General features: G+C 38.1%; 1 protein-coding gene across 1 annotated transcript in view; it reads left to right on the forward strand.

Moving 5' to 3' along the window:
• grid1a (glutamate receptor, ionotropic, delta 1a) overlaps nt 1-21342 on the forward strand; it is a 296842-nt gene that overhangs the window by 202251 nt on the left and 73249 nt on the right. The window contains exon 5 of the mRNA XM_042502252.1: nt 9874-9927. Coding sequence (XP_042358186.1) covers nt 9874-9927 — 54 coding nt within the window. The remainder of the gene's footprint in view (nt 1-9873; nt 9928-21342) is intronic.

Genomic DNA, 21342 nt, shown 5'->3' on the forward strand with positions numbered 1-21342 from the left:
TCATTCTGGTTGCATTATGCAAAGAGAATTAATGATTTGAGCAATAAAAGCAATCACAATTAGGCTAATTAAATGTAGGCAAAGAAGCCTTTGGTAAATATTTTATATAGAAATGGAAGAAGAAAAAGCATTTTCATTCATCAGAGCAGTATGACTGGATCTAGTTCACGTTTATATATGCACATACTGCGTCATTACAACACTGTCTTAAAGTACTTGTTGGTAGTGGGTTAAATCCATGCTAAGGCCATGTCCGTTGCAATGTTTGAAAAATAGCAACAGTCCCCAAACCCTCACCCTGAAGGTTCTTACGCCTTACTGAATGCCTGCACTCAGGAGGCTCTTAAGCCTGCTATGGTATTCATAAAATGTCACACCTAGTTTTAATCCTGTTAGTGACTCTCAGAAATCCCCCTCACAACATTACAGCTCACAAAATGTGCAGCAGTCCACGCAGCGAATATATCACAGGGACAGTTAAAGAGTAGCCACCACATACTTTTAGTAGGAATGTCAAAATGTAAGAAAGTTTAATAGGACAAGAAAGTGCATATGTTAAATTGAAGCTCCCTCAACAGTTTAAACCACACTTGCTAAATGGATAAATGTTTTCCAAGATTATAGCGCATGCCAGATATTACATTAGATATTACATAGATACTACAAGTAAGATTGGACAAACATGTCATATTTAAACAGATATGTAAATTGCTTGCTGTTGCCAAAATATCAATTCAAATGTGCCTTCTCTGTGTATATATATATATATATATATATATATATATATATATAATTCAAATGTCCCTTCTCTGTATACAAATACCTACATACATATATATATATAAATCCAAAACATGCTATATTGCAGCCTTGGGCCCTGTTGCTCTAATTTAGTCCATATAACCACGGCTAATGTTCCAACTGGTGAGTCTCCTAGTGGGGACATTTGCTATTCCACTCATGGCTATAGCATAAGCCTGTGGGAAGCTAACTACATGCAGAGAGAAGCTAGCAGCCTCAGTGCCATGGCAGATGGGAGTCGTGATTTGTTTTTAATGTGACACACGTGTGCCATCTTCTTGGGAGGGCCACCTGGTGTTGAATACTGACAGTGGAAGGTCAGAGGAGATTTGATCAGGTGTTGGATTATCACCAAGGACTACAGAGCAGCATCCCTGCTGACTCTTCTCTCTGTTTAATCAGTTGCTGTGTCTTTTTAGTGTCAATCATGGTTTGATGTACATGTTTACATGTGTGCTTGTGGAAAATATTTGCCCATTTGTGCATCTGTACAAGTCTGTGCAGTTGCCACCGTTGTGTGTTTAATGCTGTATCGATGGAGCAGATTAAGTGGTCTGAAGGTGTGTTTCCACAGCAACGGTGTCAAGGCAGAGTTAAGAAGGATTATTGTGAATCTTTTATGACAGACCTCATTACTCCTCTCTGGCTTCTTTGTGACATCCTAACACTGAAAGAACATGTTAAGAAGTGACAGCTTCAGAGACTTTTTCAGCATCCACCCTCTTTAAATAAGGACCAAACAACCAAGACTTTGTGAAAAGCCCCCACTTCAAACAAACAGGTGCCTTTGGTTGCTATGCTTCCAGAGCTGACCTTAAAACATCCGTGCATGGCCTCAAATGTTGTCAGCGCATGAATTTACTCACTGTTCAATATACAATGGATGTATGGACAGATGGGTGGTTGGGGTTTTATCTATACCTGTCAGACAATAATCGGTATCATGTTATCTGTTTGTATCATAACAGTATGGTTAGTTTGTGTAAATGAACTATCAAAGCTCCTTTTCTCTGTTTTTCTCTGCTCATATACCACCAATTTCAAAAGTATTTGTTTCTCTGAACTACAAAGAGTTTTATGAAAAGGTTATCTTTTCAGTGAAATTCTTTAAGTATCAGATACCCTAATTGCTAACCCCATATGATACAGATGAATTTTTAATGATTCAAAACAGTGTGATTCAAAACCACTTCGATTCAGCGATGAAGGTTTTTTTATTTTTTATTTTCTATACTTTTTTAATGCTAACTGTATGACTAAAATAAGTAAATTATATCCTCAGTTGTTATTTCATATGCTGCATCAGAAATGCCCCAGAATCATCAAAGTAAAGTAAACACAGGCAGTGACCCCGGATAACTTTTTTAAGCCAGTTCAATTTCAGTTTTCAAATGCTGCAGACTGAACATTGTTTACTTCAGTTCCTGGGTCAGAGTCATCCCTCTGAACTTCGTATTTTCAATAATAGTGTTTGGTTTCAGGAACCAGGAGGAGTTGGGGCCAGTCAGAATTACCAATACCGCTAACACTTTGCTTTTGTCGACTGGCCGGCTTGTCCAGGGGAATCTGGTATTTCTTTTAATGTAGGAATGTTGGAAATGTTCTGAAGCATGTATGTCATTGAAGAGATTGATTAATCTTAACAGTTGTAGACATATAAATTTTGATACTGTAGATTGACAGATATATATCCATATTCAGAGCTTCACAACTGGTAATCAGACTGATACAGGGATAGACTGAGACAGATACATTAGGTGATTAAGACTGACAGACTGAAACTAATGATACATTTTAATAAGCAAATCTTGCATATCTTTGAGGTAATCAAAACATTCTTTTTTGTACCATCAAACAGTATAATTCAGTGCAAATGCCCAGAATGAACAAAATGAGTGTATTTTTTTCCTGCTGGGAAAAAGGGACTGCTTGTTCTTTCCACGTGATAATACTGCAGACACTTGTTTTGAAGACACATTGAATTTAGATCATTATCTAAACTGTAAGCTGCAGGGTGGGGATTCGCTTCACTTGCAAGATCTGTACACTGTGATGTGAGCAAGGGTGTCACTTTGTGTTGGATAGCGGTGGAGAGGGAAGGGCTCAGATTAAAAAGCATGTTTTAAACACTGTTCGGTGTATAAAATTTTATGCAGTGGGGGGTCAATATTAGCTAGTATGGAGTAGAGAATAATGAGAGATTGGAGAAAAACAGCACATCTTAAGGGCAAAGCTGAGGCTTCTATCAAGCATTTCTTTTTAACATTGATGGAGACACATATTAAGAGGTGGGCTCTTATTTTCTCTCTCCCTGTATTGTAAGCATCAAACACATAATGTCCTGCATTCTGGTGAATTTCTAGGCACCTTTTTTTTGTTGTTTTTTTGTTTTTTTTTATATGCCGCTATTTCTAGTAAAAGACAAAATTCTGGTTCCAAATGACAATTCAAAATATAAAATAGAATTGAATATGAAGCAGTACGGCGCATTCTGTAATGCTTTTAGATATTCTCCTGTAGATCAGCTTTTCTCATTTAGAAAAGTTATTGTTGAGTCAACACATACAGTATAGGATGATTTACTCTTCTGTCAATTCATTTGAATTAACTTAAGTAGCTTGAATTTGTTAAGTTCATAGAGAGAAAAGGGGACATTTGGATAAGAAGAAATTGTGTTAAGAGTTTGTTAAAGTTACTGATCGGTGAACAGTTTTTGGTCATTTTAGAATCAGTATGCTAGATTTTGTTTTTGTTTGTTTTTCTTAAGCTTATGTCACCTTTTTTGGGCAATGCATATTAGATCATTTCATATTCACATTATATTCTTTTATTATTGTCCAAACTTCCTCAAAGTGTTCTGTTAGTTTTGTTAGCAAACATTATTTGATGCAAGCTATTTCTCTGAACATTTTTAACAAATCATGATTTTAAAAAGTGATGGGGTAAAAATTAGCCAATTCAGATAGTGGTGGGGACACCCAGCATGAGTGACACCTAGGGATGTGAACAAGTGTCAAAATATAAGTTGTTTTATAGGCTATTTTGGATGACATGCCATACTCTGACTTTTTCATGCTTTGTTGGACGACATACATACGCCAAAAACTTGTTGTATAGTGTTTATATTGGGGAGTGAGTGTGTCTATATGTAAGATATGTTATCTTTATTCTTTCTAGCTTTAGTTATTGATGCCAGAATCATCCTAAATTTGTGGTCCTGGAAAACAACTTGGATACAGACAATGGTTGTTGTGATGTAAAACTTGTGTAGTTCATAGTAGCAGCAAACACACAACCATGTACAATTTGGCTTAACTTGTAGTATCACTGCAGATTAATTTTCTGTTATTAAGCCCCTTCCTTATTGATATGAATGGGACATACAAAATAATAGAAACACCTGTCAGTACTGTTAAACAGCATCGCAAACTGCATCCTCTGAAATTATCATAAAGTTCAATCAGTGCCTCTATAAAACAGTTTCAACACAAACCAATTGTTACAACTTTCATAAACATTTTCATAAAGGATTTATTTGCAGGGCTGTTGAATACATTTTAGCTAGGTGTGCCTAATGTGTGTGTAATGTGTAATGTGTGTATAATCCAATCTGGCTCCGTTTTCGAATATTTCAAACATGATTTTATACTGAAACAAATAATTGTATTGACTGAGTTTACACTGAGCATTCTCATCTTTTCACATTCAGGAGATTCATGCTCAGTCTTCCCAAACCTCCCCCCACCTATTCTCACATCCTTCTAACCGCAATTCCTCTCAATCCCTCCTCGGCTGTCATGGTCTTAAATTGGAGTTGGCATGCTGTGGCTGCCTTTGTGGCATTGCTACTGTATAAGAACATGCCTGGGGTGCTTTGCCTCTCTGATTAGAGATCTTACTGTCGCCAGGCTTTGGCTGTATCAACAGTATAGAGAATATTCCTCAGATGTCACTCCAGGCTCTTGTCTGTGCCTCCTTCTCCAAAACCACATTTCTCTCCAGAGTTTCACTGTTACATCATCTCCTGAAGTGAATGGAAAGAAAGAAAACACACAAAGCCGAAATTACTCTGCCTGGATGTCGATAACATTTAAAGGTCTCAAATGGATTTTTAGGCTTTGGTGTGATAAATTTTAAGCAAAGGGGAAAACCCTTGCTTAGTTCAAGTGAAATAGGACTACGTGTGATTAGGAAAGAGCTGATTAGGCAAAATAATGTAAGAATTGTACTGAGACATAAGGGGCTTTTGTATTTAGGAGCTGCAAGTTTTGAATCCTAATGAGCAAACTCCCTGAAGTACTGTAAGCACAGCATGTTGTGTGATTCAGAGATCTAAGCATCCAGGCGCTTTTCAATGAAAATCTAATTGCTCATTTTGAATGAATGAATCTGAACTACAGGCCGCTCACTATTACAGCTGAAACAAAACAAGCCATGAATGTTAAGTTTCAATGTACTGTTCTGTTCTGTTTATACACAATATGCATTATTTCCCATAAAGTTCAAAACAGTAGTAATTCGGTTGTCTGTCCATACGACGTCCATCTGTCCTGCTCTTGTGAACGTGATATCTCTGGAAAGTCTCAAGGAAATTTCTTCAGATTTGTCACTAACGTCCACTTAGACTCAACAATGAACTGATCAGATTTTGGTGGTTATAGGTCAAGGTCAAGATCACTGTGACTTCCTCCTCATTCTCTTGAACACAATATCTCAAACACAGCTTGAAGGAATTTATTCAAATTTGGCGCAAATGTACATTTGAACTCCAGGATGAACTGATTAAAATGTAGTCAGGTCACTTTGACCTTGCCTCTGTCTCATTCTTGTAGATACGATATCTCAAGAAGGCCATGAGGGAATTTCCTCAAATTTGGCACAAACATCCACTTGGACTCAAGAATGACTTGATTAGACTGTTTTGTAAGAGGTCAAAGGCACTGTGACCTAACAATTGGCAACATTAATCTAAAAACTGTGGAGATGGTATATATTTTCTGTTCTGCTGTGAGGGGAAGATATGTGTAAAGCATTCATAATTTTTCAGATGCGATTGTGAACTCTAACTGCCAACTGAGTGGTTGGTGGAGGCATACAACCCCATGGTGGTAATTCTGGTTGTTTCTTATATTGATGTTAGAGACAATTTACAGAGATGACAAAGAATGAATGACATCGTGATGATCAGCTACAAGTTCAGCACAGCTTTTAGTCTGTTATAGCAGCTTTCAAACACATCAGTATTTCAGCACAATTATGTATTTGTCACATCCACACAGAAGCGCACAAACATCATTTAACTTAACAAGGTTTTGTTTCTAGAGTTGTGAAGTGCTCAGTTGTGCTGTGAACTGGGGCTGAACTTCTCAAGTGGTGGCCCAGGGCCTCAACAAAACACTGCATCCCAGCTGGTACACATTAACTAACCCACACTACATGACTTGACTTTGTTTTTTAGCATTACAACATCTGACAGATTTTGTCTGGAACAATGAACACAGTTTAAGGAGCTGTCGTCTCTCTTGAATGTCAAGGTTATTCTTCAAGGCAGACAATAGTTCTCATTGTCAGATTTTTTTCAGGACTGGAGAGACATTATCATAATTTGAATTAATGGATGACTCACACATGGAGGGATTTTGCTGATATTTTCCCATCATACAGATGAACAACGCCGTAGTGATCTTTTGCTTTTAATTTAAAGGTTTGCAGTGCTTTGCTGATGAAAGAATGCATCAAGTTACAAGCAAACAGTCATATTGTGTTATTCAGGGATGGTTCAAGAAGTGCTAATATAATTATCCATGTGAAAAAATCAGCCTTGCACTATCTGCAGAAGGTTGATATTTTTACATGCTGCATTAACTGCTGGGAAACAACTGAAATAATAAAACGTTTCCATGTCAGTATACCAAATACTTTTAAACTTTTCATTTTTCTAAAATAGCAGTGTTGAGTCTATTTCTAAAACACACACACACACACACTCAGACAGAGCTCCCTTTCATCTATCTGCTTCTGCACTTTCTTTTGCCTAAAGTGCTCCCCACGGCTCCACCTTGAGCATTGTAGACCTTATTCTTCTCAGAGTCTTGCCTTGTTCCACACCTGCAAACAAATGCACACACCTGTAAACAAACACACACGCACGTAGGCCCTCCAGTGTTATGTTGTGCCTTAAGGTTGTGCGACACAGTAGTGAAATATTTCCTTTCTTCTCTGCTTTTATCACATTTGAAATGCCACTAACAGCATGATAAATGCCTGTATTACATAAGTAACAATACTTGCTACAGTGCCAACAGTGTGAATGTTTAGAATTAATGGGCCAGTTCATGATGATACGATCAGTGTTTTTCATTAAAGGCATGAAGTTGTGGTCGTAACAAGAGAAGCGCTATAATGTATGTTAATTTTGAGCTGTGACAAAAATGGAACGGAAAAATGTAAAAATATGAAACGTGGCACTTTTCCTGCAATATAAATATACTGATTTGACTTAATTCTGTGGTTGGTTACCATTTGCATTTGAACCAATATTAAAATTGTATCTTAAATGTGGTACTATAACCCAAAAGTTCCTTTTTTTTAGCTGTGCAACAAAAAATGTTGTTTGGAAATATTGATGTCTAATAAGAAACCATGCCATTTACTTGATTAGAAGTACTTGGCTTTCTTTAGTAAGAGGTAAAGGGTATTCCCCATGACACATGACTCTTTTGCTACTTAATCTCCAGCATCTGTCTGGTATTTCAAAGCATCCATTGATAATGTCGACCTGTGCATATGAATTTCATGGCAATTCATGATGGCATATAGCCACAGTCTTTAATTTTAAGCACGAGATGTGGCATTTCAGCCGTGGCGGTAAATATTGCTCTTGCACTGGTGCGGTTCTCTTGCAGTTTGATGAGCTCAATCTGAGAATGAGAGGAGCATTAAAATCAAATCATGACTCTTCCAAGGTTAGAAGATCGATTGGCGGCTTTGGGTACTGTGTGCTGCACCACCTTTTATTGATGAGCACAGTGTTGTTGAGTAAAAAAATGCAGCACATTCCCACAGGTCATGTGTTGAGACATCGGTCTTCATTGCTTTGTGTGGAAGGGATTCATTTAGACACTAATGATAGCAATTTACAGGAGAGGGCATGCATTGAGACATTAAGCATGACAGATGTCAAACGTGTGCAGTCTCGTGACAGATGTAGGAACTTCATAATGAGATTGAAGGTTTATGGTAATTCGATGGGGGGATGTTTTCACCTATACTGAGAAGTTTTCGGTCACTCTTGTCATTTACATGCACTTTGGTAAACAGATTACAGTCCTGTCCTAACATGTATAATAGATTCACAGTGTCTGTAATTGAGTTAGAGAAACCTGATTTTCTCATGGAAAAGCAGATTTATTTGCTCTGTATACATGTAAGGGGGTTTACATGATCACCTGACAAAGACTTCAGATAGGGAAAGTATCACCATGACAGCAGAGCAGAGGGATGAAGAGGGAAAGTGTTAGGCAAGGTGCATCCTTGTGTTCGCATAACCACAATCAATGTCTGGCTGACACTGAAACACATAGTAGCTGCCCATTGTCTGTAAGGTTTTCATCACTAAACACTAAGCCCCTTTTCCCTTGGAAAAAAACAAAAACAAAAAACACTAGCACCCAGTAACATATGGCTTTTTGTATTTGATGGGAAACATTACTATCGGCATTCATAGTGGTAGTCATGATTATTTATCAGCTCCACCTCAGATTGGCTCCGATCAACAGTGATTGAAATATGACACCCAGATGGACGCACTAATTTCAGCCCCTTTGTTGGCATGGTGCAATGACAGCCCGCCACAATTTAGCGTCTGTCTCTATCCAAACAGTGCATTGTTCTTCATTTACTCTGCACTGATTTTAAGAGATACTGAATAAAAAGAAGTAAACACCATAACATTTTCTCCTGCTTTCCAGCCTGTTTTTGACACTGAATGTGACACACCAGTAAAAAACAAACAACAATTAAAAAAAAGGCATACTCATCTGATCTACTGGCAATGAGAAAGGAGTTTATCACCCATTTTTTAATTGGTTTTCCTACATTTTAAAAACCTGCATACACAGACTAATTTGGGATGAAAAGCAGTATTAGTAATATTCAAACCATTAAAGCAGAGTAGCGATTTGGAACAAAACTACATCTACCTCAGAGGTGCATGAAGAAGAGAAAAGTGTGAGGGGGTGACAGGTGTCTGAAGAGTGGACAGTTTTTCTTTACAGTGTGCCTGATTGAATTTTTAGAGGCCTTTATTGTGAAACCCTGACCTTGATGAAGGCCCAAAGCCAAAACATGTTGGTCTGACTATGAAGTTATTTTTTATACCAAAAGTGTTGCTGCAGTTTTGACCTCTTAAAATCAAATCAGCCGCACTGTGGAGAGAAGCTGTGCATGCTCACTACCGCACCTGTCCTCTCAAAAGGAAAGTACAGTGCCAAAATAAATACAAAAAATTGCTGACCCTGTTTCATTTCGATATAGTAACAAATTTTGATAGCTGTGACGGCAGAAACTGTTGGCTGGTCATAAATAGGTCTGTCTGTCTGAGCCTCACTACACACCTTACCTGTCAGTATTAGTGATTAGTTTTTTTTCTCTCTCTCTCTCTTCAGAGTTGACTCTAGTGCCAAAGAATCTGACATGTTACAGATTTATATCCAACACTGGCCTCGATTTCTATGGGCTTCACATTTTCTCCGTCACTTGTCAAAATGTCTGGAAGGAGCACGGCTAATAAAAAAATAAAAAAACGTTCCAGAGCAGTGGGCATAATATAAGCACCTGTACTCCAGGCTTTATTCTAACATCCAATGTAAAAAATATCCAGCATGATGTTTTGTCACCCCTGACCCATCAAACTAGCGCCCTTTCTGTGATCCGGGGCATCTTGACTTACAAATTGAGCTCTAGAGATTACTCTGACTGTTGTAATATCTCAATGAATTGCACACGAGGTTCTTAAAATGTCCTTCCCTTTTTGTCTGTCCTCTCTCTTTCCCTGTTTATTTATCACTGCAGGCTGTGGAAACCAACCTGGCATCCAAGGACAGTCACTGGGTCTATGCCAATGAGGTGAGTCCAAAACACAAACACACTTGTATGCACCTGAGTGAATTTAGACCTTAGTGTCAGTTTGCCTCTGTCAACACAGTCTCATGTGCTGCCAAGGCACACACAAACACATGAAAACCTGCCGTCTTTCCTATTCATTTAAATTAGCAGCACATTTTTTCTTTTCATTTAATCTTGACTGCCTGAGGGACTGGGCCTTTATTTGATATTGTAAAATTGCCATCCCTTTAACTGTTGATGTTAGTGCGTCTCTTCTTTCTATATACCGGTGCTCTGTGTGTCTGACATTGACCTAAATGGTCTTCTAAAGTGGCTGTAACAGCACAACATTCAGGTGCACTTTGTGAATGCAGAACAGCAGACTCTGTCTTGAGCTTTAGTGCCCAAGCGCTGCATTGATTCAAAGTGATTTGGAGATAAGGTAGGGGAGTCATAGGACTGGCTGATACTAAAAGCAGTAGATGAAAGACATTAGATAAAAGGTTTCTCCCAGCTGATTTACCTGAAATATTAGCACTGCTGCACTAGGAGCTATCTGTCTAACACATACATCAATGTCCATTTATTTTAATGAAATGTCACCTCATCACTTATACAAACATCTCAACCTGTGCTCAACATCCAAAACATGACACATATTGATCCATAATCCATGGACCATGATTAATATGTGTATGTAGCCCAGGTAGCCAATTTGTATAAGCAACATAATTATCAATACTGAGATGCTGCAGTTCTGTGTGGTAAATTAACTCTTGATGCAGAGTTTGAAAACATTGGCCTTCACACACTTTTAGTGTATTGTGGCTTGAGCTAAGAAGACCTAGTACTAATAGAGTGCCCAAGTAATGAGTCCTAAAACCCCGATATGAATAAGCATTTCAGCACCTCCGATTCCCTTGTCTCATACTCAGTGGGCTTGATGGCTAAATGGTTTTTCGGTTAGAATCCTGAAATAAAGTCTGTGGTTAACACAACCTGAAGGGGCTTTCACATTTAGTTTTACATGTAAAATATTTCCAGAAATATCACACTTGCAAACTTTGAAGCTTTCATGTCTTTATAAGAGTGGTTGCTAACAAATGGCTGAGTAAGACTACAGAGCATCATCACGTTGAGCTGTGACAAACACAATTTTCAGCTTTCCAGCTTGCTGTGGACTCTATGCACACTCCATGAGACCACTGGATATGAGGATCACCCAGGGCATTGAGAGAGCAAAAAAGAACATAAATAATATTGACATAAGTATTCGTTTCTGTACTTCCTTGTTCAAGTTTGGTAGGGAATGTTGCACTTGCTCTCAGACCAGTCCATTCTTGTTTTATGGCTTTGTTGAAGAGGCGTGTCCTGGAGTACGGCTACTACTACCCCGAGTGCACTGTGCATGATGTTGTTGCCTGATCTCTATTGGAAGGATTGTTGTTTAATGTTTGTAAACACGCTTATCAGCAAAAGTGAAAGTTAAACCTAGCCCTGGACTTTGATTTGGCATTTTGCCTCACTGTTTTTTTTTCGGTGCTGTGTCTCTTGAATACCTGGTCGCTACCTTTTTACAAATCCCCAATCTCCAGTGGGTACTGTGGGGGTACATGCCCATCACCATCCTGAGCACAGAAAATACAGGCACAGGGCAGAGTCTCTGCATAAAAATACAACCCAACAGACTTCAAAAGAAATGATTGAGAGACATAACTTCCAAATGCGTCTGTAATGGGGTTTTTTTTGTTTTGGTTTTTTTTAAGGAAAATCCTGCATTGTATTTCTTTAACCAACAAGTATGAAATAGTTGTCATTTATGGTTTGGTTAGAAATTCACAGTGCAGCACTTCAGCATATTTCAGTGGCATAAATATTGATTTACAAAAGTTAATGAGGCTCAATGTGTTGAAAACCTTCTGGTACGTGGAAGCCTAAATTACCTCATTTTAGACTATAATGAGCTTTTATAGAATAACTACCTTGTATGTTTCAAATGATTTCCACCCTGCATTTCAGCATAACTGAAGTATTGGTGTACAACAGCTAATGAGACCCTGATTTCTTTGAAACTTTTCCTGCATCTGGCAGCTTAAGTCATATTTGTTTCGCTGATATGTCTCCGACAGCTTAATTCTCAAACAAGATGATAAGATAGGGACTATAATTTTTTTAATTTGAAGCAATATCCACATACAAACTCATGCATGCCTTTCAGTCAATTACCACAGACTTCTACTAAGACATTAGCTTTAATTGCATCAGGCTCTGGGAATGTATGAACTAATGGCATGTTAATTTCTGTGGCACTCCCTTAATGGTTGATGTGCTGTGGCGTACCGTAGAGTTGCTTCTCTCTTGCTCACATTTAAAGGGGAAGAATGTGCCTGGTTGTTTCTTAGAACTATAAGATGCATAGATCCATTTTGATTTTCTTTTCTCACTCCTTTTTCTCAATGTGTACTTTTCATTTTTCTCTCCCCTCTTTCTACAGACAGTGAAAAGACCTTTTTTTTTTTGGCTCTTTCATTGTTTTAATTCTTCTTCCTGTATTTTTGATTATCCTTTTCTCTTCTGTTTCTGGTCCATGGCCTTTCAATCCATCATCCAAGATAAACTGAGCATGAGGCTGACAATCACCTTGAAATGAGAATAAGACAGACTTGTTGAAAAGGCTAACAAGAGAATTCTATTACTACTCATGCCAACCTATTTTTCTCGCCGATGATGGCCTCCAGAGCACTTCTCATGTGCAGAAAAAAAAACATGAAAAAGTCTGAGCGCCTTACTAGTTTACCTTGTGCTTGAATCCCAAATATCTCAGAGCCTTTTAAACTCTCCTAATTTTATCAACAAGTGACGCCCCGTAAATTGAATATATATAACAGCAAATGTATTATCCACAATTTGTGCTTATCTCTAAAGGGTAAGGAGATTTAAAGGTAAGCGCAAGCTAATTTGTTTCCATTAGCCTGTGATTTGATTTCTGAGAAGGTCCTAACATTGCTGATAGCACAAAGAGTGTGGCCAAGGTTTTTTAATTTATTTAAAGATGCAAAAAGGACAGACATTCACAGTGATTATTACAATGAGATTCTCGGATTTGTATTATGTTACTATTTTATTACCTCTTCTGGGTTATTTTACAATCTGCAGTAATTACAATATAGCTACAATATACTACATACTGTTTCCTGCATTCATTTACATTATGTTAGCCTGACCAGAAGCAGTCCAGCTGTATCACAAAATCCTGCGGGGAAATAATAGCTTTCCATGTTACCTCTTGTCCCTGTGCGCACCGATAGTCCCCATGGACAGTTGCTCCTGTTCAGCTGCCTGGTCATGACTGAACTGTGACATTCATTTTAACCAGGTGATCTTGAGGCTCACTGTTGCCTGCCAACCACATCAGCTCCCCCAGGCTCCTGCCAGTCTTTACACTGCATACAGTCAGCGAGATCTAACATTTTATTCAACTCTCATGACAAGAGGTTATGCAAATCTGCCACCAGCAGCAATATGTGGCACGATGAATGTAGCCGTCAAGCTTAAAATGCAATAAGAGCACAGAGTGAGATGGATAGAGGCAGAAAAAGATAAGTGAGTATGATCAAGTCGGAAAACAAGAGGGTGTAACAGACCAACAGATAAACAAAAAGGAATATAAAATTTCCTGATAAGACAGTCTTTTTATTCAGAAACGTCATAAGCATTACATTAGGAAGACATACAGTAACTTAAAGGGAAAGTTGACCCCAGAATCAAAAAATACATATGTTTCCTCTTACCTATCAGTGTTTCCCAAAGAATTTGAATCTATGTGAACACAATGCAGACTGAACTTGTATAAACTTCTTTGCTTTTTTTGTCCCTCAATAGCAGTTTGAGGAGTTTGAGCCATGGGGTAGTTTATTAATTTGTCAATCTTGTCAGAGCTAATCAAATCAAAGGATAAGAGGAGCAGCTGCTGCAGAGGAAGTGAGTGTAAACTTTAAGACCTAATGTTTGGAACAGTTAAGTTTCACTTTCACTGCTCCTAGCATCCTGCTTCTCTGCCTGTGCCCAGAGTATGCTCTGCACCCCAAGAGATGTAATAAATAATCAAAAAGCATTCTCTATAGTGATCCTAATGAGTGGTCCACCTCCAAAAATATAAAAACAACATGTGGTGGCAGATTGTTTAAACATGGTGGGCCCCTACAAATAAATGAATGTGTGGGAAATCCTTCCTGTAGTGCTATCTATTAATCTTGATTGTTTTGCACATTGCAGAGTGTTGGAGAGATCAGCTGTAGAGATGTCTGTCTTCTCTAGAATATAATGAAACTGGATGGCACTCAGCTTGTTGTGCTTAAAGTTAAGTTGAAAAACTCAACAGTAATGTCTCTCATCAGAAGTAAGGAAAATCAAGGAGACATGCATCTATTCAATGTCTGTGCTCCTGATATCGCAAGATTTAAACATTAATGACTTTCTCCTTGCTGAGCTGTAACACTAGCTTGCTCTGTGGTGCTAGGTGAGCTAGCAGTAGATGCACTCGGAGTGAGAACTTGTTGGCAATTTAGCATCACATTTACAATAAGTTGCAGGATGCAGCAGAGATACTGCAATCTGAAGTCACCACTTTGGGTCAGACCCAAAAACCACTAAAATTTTCTCTTAATGCATCCCAATAGCAGCTTTTGACCACACCTGACTGGTCTTTTTAACTTGACATCCCCAATTTGCACTTAACTTAAGTCATCATCTCAGACCTTGACAAAACTCCTTCCAGAGCCACAGACATTATTAAAGTTGTGTAAAATCAGTGGAGTGAACTTTCCTCTCAACAAACTTTACTTCCGTTGCAAACATTTAAGTTTGAGGCTGACACTAATGCATTTTAAAACCAAAGGAGTGGGCTTGAGTGGCACACAGTTCATGAGCCCTCAGGGTATGAAACTTATTCAACACACAAATGACCAGCATAGTCAAAGGGAAAAAAAGGAAACGCTTTTAAATTGAAGTGTAAGAAATGCGGCACAATTTAATGTGAGCAGGAGGGCGTGGGGATGACAGGCAGGCGTGCGTCTCCTTGAACCACCCACTACACTGAGGTGCTGCAGCTGCTAGCACACAGAAGGTTGTCTGCATCTGACACTGTCTAGTGGACTCAGATGGATTGCAAATTCTGGGGGAATTTGTTGTTGTTTTTTTCCCGTCAAAGGCGGGACGGTGACACCTCGGAATGTTTGATGGATTAGGTGGCTGTGCCTGTTGTGACAGACAGAGTCGAGGAGGACAGTCATGATATGACTGATGTCTTGGGTAACTGCCCGTCAAGCAACTGCGATGGAAACCCTTTTCTTCTGATGCTGTCTCCACCATGCCAGACTGTGGGACAAGAAGGTGGATTACTGAAGAGGCCACTTATGAGAAAAATAAATATTTCATTTTCCAATTAGCTTATTGATTGCTCAAAGTAATGTACAATGCTGCATTCATCAAAGCCCAGGATTTTCTGTTCTTATTCTTTGAACCATTAACCACAATGAGACTCTATGCAGAAACCCAATTCAGATGTCAAAAAATGATGTACTTACCCACAAATGGGGACCACAAGAGACATCCAGCATCACGGCCATAAATCTAAAAGACCCCAGACAGGCAGCTTCCTTCACTAACCACCTTATCTTAATGTTACAGCAGTTAAAGTTGCATGAGCAATTCATATCACACACAGGACGTTTCATTGAATAGATCCACTGCACCTTCAGGCTGAAAAAAATATATATATCGTAACAAAATTAACCCTAAAAACCAACTAACTTATCCCCACCCCTCCTACAAAGGAGGAGGACCAAGAGACTTGGTGGTGGTTTAACATCTCGCTGTAGTCTTTATGCATTTTTTTGGGTTTTATTTGTGTCTTCTTGCAGTTGTTTTGTGTCTCTTTAAGGTAATATGTGTCTCTTTAGCCATATTTGTTGCCTTGAGGTTGTTTTGTGCCTTTTTGTAGTTGTGGTACTCTTTATGGCATTTTTTCTCTTCAGGGTAATTTTGTGTCTTTTTGCAGTTGTTTTGTGTCTCTTTGGAGTCATTGTGTATATTTGTAGTCTCTTTGTGGTTGCTTTGTGTTGCTCTGTAGTTGTTTGGGTCTCTTTAAGAAAATTTTGTGTCTTATGAGGTCATTTTATGTAGATGCTGGTCATATTGTTCTGCCCTTTGGTAATTTTGTGTGTCTTTGTAGTGATTATGCATCTTCCTGTGGTTGTTTTGTGTTTCTTTGTGGGGCTTTTGTGCCTCCTTGTGTTTGTTTTGTTTTGTTTAATAGTCATTTGGGTCTCTTTAAGGTAATGTGTCTCTGTTGGTCATGTTGTGCTGGCCTTTGGTAATTTTTTGTCTCTTGTAGGCACTGTGCATCTTGGAATTGTTTTGTGTCTCTTTGAGGTTGTTTCTATCTTTTTAGTCATTTTGTGTCTCCTTTTTGTTGTTATGTGTCATTGTGTAATCTTTTGGGTCCCTTTAAGGCCATTCTGTGTCTCACTGGGGTAATTTTATGTCTCTTTTGGTCATTTTGTGCTTCCCATTAGTTATTTGAGTCTCTTTGTAGTTGTTTGCGTCTCTTTGTAGTCATTTTGGGTTTCCTCCTGGTCAGCACAACAGAGGTGGTTGGAGCAGCTGAGCTAAGGTCTGTTGATGTAGATCAGATGCTGCAGTGCAGTATAGCATGAAATTATGTTGCATTTCCGCCTGCCCAGACACATGTTTTTTGTAAATGATCCTTTCTTTATTTCAATTTCATTTAAAGTCCTTATCTAACACGCAATCAGAAACTATGAGCAGCCAGTCTGTTGCTTTTCTTAAAGTATTATAAGTTGTGGAGTTGGGAAAATGTACTTTAGACATTATTAAGGGGATGCAACATTTTTTAATTAATTGGTAAAAAATATGAATCAGGCAGATTATGATTGAAATATATTTAATCAAACTACATGCTGCTGTGGTTGTTGCCTGATTTCACAAAATAACCTCATGTCATTGCAGACGGGCACTTCATCTCTCTGACTAATTGAAATGTATTCATCCCTATCCAGCCTTTTTGCATCCACTTCTGCTCACCAAAGCTGCAAAAATTATGTAGTCCCACCCACATGTGCAGGCGCCCAAAGGTTGCACTAGTGTTTGATTTTTTCAACTGTTTCGAGAAATTTAAAGGCCGTAGAGTTATGATATGCCATAGCTGACAGTTATGCACCCACCATTGTTTAAAATTAATTAATTAAAAATAACTACTTTGGTCGCCTGGAGAAGTAACAGTGACACAAAAATATCTGTTTTGTGTTTTTACTGGCAGTGCTTAAGAGTATTGTTAATACAGCCCAATAAACCCAAGCTTAATTATTATGTGCATAGCATACCAATTTAAAGATTAAACTATTATCAAAAAAGTGACTGAAAAGCTGCTGGTAATTCAGATGTGTGTGTGATTACATAGTGACCTGAAGCACCGAGAATCACATCACATAATCACTCTATATTAACCTTTTTTATGACATGTAATCTTGGATTTAACACTTGCACAGTGATCTTAATACAATACAAAAAAATATATAATTGCCTCTCATAAAACTGTATTATTAAAGAAAAGACTTAGTAGGCTGTAAACTGGTCAGTGTTAGGTAAATGTATTGCTCAAATAGATCTGGTTTAATGCAGTTGGATATTGACACAATTTTCAATATGAACTACTTTATTTCCAAAAAGAGTTGGGACACTGTGTAATACATAAATAAAAACCTACAATGAAATTTTCAGTGATTTATTCCACATGCAGTTTTATGACGTTTTTGGCCTGGTGTTCGACAAGCTATACTATGACGTGTCTCAACGTGCTATACTATGTGGGCTTCAGCTTTTTTTTTTTATGTCCTTTTTTCACTTTTTTCGACATACTATACTATGACATTTTCACTTGTTTTTTCCACGTGCTATATTATGATGTTTTTGGACACTTTTGCAGCATTCTACGCTATGGCGTGTCTCAGCACGCTATTAAATGTGGTTTTCAGCTGTTTTTGGGACATGTCAAATTTTGACATTTTTTGTTATACTGAAGTATGGCATTTTGGGTTGGGTTGGGACATTTCATAATTTGACCTTTTTCCAAACTAAAGCCTTTCTTTTTGGGTCATTTTTTCATCATGCCCTATAATGGTGTTTTGAGCTGTTTTTTTGCAACATTCTGTACCATGGTGTGTCTTGGCACACCATTTTATGTGGTTTACAGCTGCCTTCAGCTGTTGTTGGGAAATGTCATTTTTTGACAGTTTCCACCTTACTGTAGTATTTCTCTACGGGTCATTTTTTTTCAATATGCCATATTATGGTGCTTTTGGCTGTTTTGGCAACATTCTACACCATGGTGTGTCTCAGTTTCAGCTGTTTTCGGGTGTTTTGGGGACATGTCATTTTTTGACATTTTTCACAATATTATAGCCTTGCTTTTTGGGTCATTTTTTCGACATGCCATATTAATAAGAAGAAGAATAGAATAGGCCTTTATTGTAATTGTAACATGTAACATGTACAATGAAATCAAAAATGCCAAGTGCACCATTCACACAGTATCTAAAGGCAAATTGTAAGTGCAAAGAGAAATAGCTTAAAAAATAAACAATATCTTCAATAAATAACATAAAAAAACAAGTATAAACACACACAGCCATATATTCTTCTGTAGTTTGCACAAGCCCTTTTTGCACATTGTATGTAGCGCAACTGCTCTCATTTGGTAGCTACATTGACTGTGGTTATTGCTGTAGGATAAAGACTTTTTTTAAGTCTGTCCTTTTCCTAGTTGATCTGTACTGTCTGCCTGACGGCAACAGTTCAAACAGGGAGTGTCCAGGGTGGGAAATGTCCTTTATAATGTTCTGAGCTTTCTTGAGACAGTGGGAGCTGTGTAGGTCCCCCAAAGTGAGGAGAGGGCAGTCAACAATCTTCTTGGCATTGTCAATGGCCCTTTGGGGCGCTTGCCTCTGAGCCACTGTGCAGCTGGTGTACCACACGCATACACAGTACGTTAGTATGCTCTCTATGGAGCACCGATGAAAAGACAGCAGCAGTCTCTGGGTGATGTTTGAACTCCTGAGCACACTCAGGAAGTGCAGTCTCTACTGGACCTTTTTCAGCAGTTTAGAGTTAGGTTCTCCTCAATGTGGATTCGCCATGGCACTTTTTTTTTTTTTTTTTTTGCAGTTTTCAGCTGTTTTATGGTGTTTTGGGTCATTTATGCAACATTCTATGCCATGGCGTGTCTCGGCACACTATTTTATGCGGTTTTCAGCTGTTTTTGGGATAATTTTTTGACCTTTTTTTCATAGTATAGCCTTGCTTTTTGGATCTTTTTTTTTTTTTTTTTTTCTTCCAACATGCCATATGGTGTTTTTGGCCATTTTTGCAACATTCTGGACAATGGCGTGCCTTGGCTTGCTATTCTATGTGTTTTCAGCTGTCTTTTAGCTGTTTTTGGGATATGTCATGTTTTGTCATTTTTCGCTATACTATATATAGCCTTGCTCTTTGGGTCATTTCTTCAACCTGCCATATTACTGTGTTTTGGGTCGTTTTTCTAACATTCTATGCTATGGAGACCTCGGTACGCTATTTCATGCGGTTTTCAGCTGTTTTTAGGGATGTCATTTTTTCACTTTGTTCGCCATACTATAGCCTTGCTTTTTGGGTCATTTTTTCAATATGCGATATTGTGGTATTCTTGGCCTTTATGTTTTTGGGACATGTCATTTTTTGACATTTTTGTCATACTATAGCCTTGCTCTTGGGGTCATTTTTACGACATGCAATATTATGGTGTTTTTGTCTGTTTTTGCAACATTCTATGCTATGGCGTGTCTTGGCATGCTACTTTATGCAGTTTTCAGCTGTTTTTAGGTGTTTTTGGGACATGCCATTTTTTAAAATGTTTTTCCATACTGTAGCCTTGCTCTTTGGGTCATTTTTTGACATGCAATATTGTGGTGTTTTTGGCCATTTATGCAACATTCTTTGCTATGGCATGTCTTGGCACGCTATTTACTGTGGATTTCAGCTGTTTTCGGGTCTTTTTGGGACATGTCATTTTTTGACTTTTTACATACTATAGCCTAGCACTTCGGGTCATCTTTTCGACATGCAATATTATGGTGTTTTTGGCCGCTTTGCAACATTCTATGCTATGGTGGGTCTTGACACACTATTTTATGTGAATCTCAGCTGTTTGCTGGTGTTTTTGGGACATGTCATTTTTTGACATTTTTCCATATCTTGCTCTTCGTGTCATTTTTTCGACCTGCAATATTATGGTGTTTTTGGCTGTTTTTGCAACATTCTATGCTATGGCGTTTCAGGGCACACTATTTTATGTGGATTTCAACTGTTTTTAGGTGTTTTTGGGACATGTCATTTTTTCACCTTTTTCCATATAGCCTTGCTGTTTTGGTCATTTTTTCAGTATGACATTTCATGGAGTTTTTGGCTTGTTTGGCAACATCCAATGCTATGGCATGTCTGAGCACGCTATTTTATGCAGATTTCATCCATTTCTAAATGTTTTTGAGACATGTCATTTTTTGACCTTTTTCCATACTATAGTCTTGCTCTTCGGGTCATATTTTTGACATGCAATTATGGTGTTTTTGGCTGTTTTTGCAACATTCTATACAATGGCTTGTCTTGGCACGCTATTTTAATGTGGATTTCAGCTGTTTTCAGGTGTTTTTGGGACAAGTCATTTTTTTTACCTTTTTCAATACTATAGCTTTGCTCTTCGGGTCATTTTTTCGACATGCAATATTATGGTGTTTTTGGCAGTTTTTGCAACATTCTATGCTATGGCGTGTCTGGGCACGCTATTTTATGTGGATTTCAACTGTTTTCAGGTGTTCTTGGGTCATGTCATTTTTTGACCTTTTTCCATACTATAGCCTTGATGTGTTGGTCATTTTTTAAGTATTACATTTTATGGAATTTTTGGCCGTTTTTGCAACATTCAATGCTATGGCGTGTCTCGGCACGGTATTTTTTAACTGTTTTCAGGTGTTTTGGGGACATGCCATTGTTGATTTTTTTCCATACCTTTTTCCATACTTTTTCCATACTAAAGCATCGATACATACTATAGTATGGAAAAAGTCAAAAAATGACATGTCTCAAAAACACCTACAAAAGGCTGTAAACTGCACAAAATAGTGTGCTCAGACATGCCATAACATTGAATGTTGCAAAAACGGCCAAAAACAACATAATATTACAACTCGAAAAAATGACCCGAAGAGCAAGNAGGCTGTAAACTGCACAAAATAGTGTGCTCAGACATGCCATAACATTGAATGTTGCAAAAACGGCCAAAAACAACATAATATTACAACTCGAAAAAATGACCCGAAGAGCAAG

This window comes from Plectropomus leopardus, chromosome 15 (genome assembly GCF_008729295.1).
Source record: "Plectropomus leopardus isolate mb chromosome 15, YSFRI_Pleo_2.0, whole genome shotgun sequence".
In the NCBI taxonomy this organism is placed as follows: domain Eukaryota; kingdom Metazoa; phylum Chordata; class Actinopteri; order Perciformes; family Serranidae; genus Plectropomus; species Plectropomus leopardus.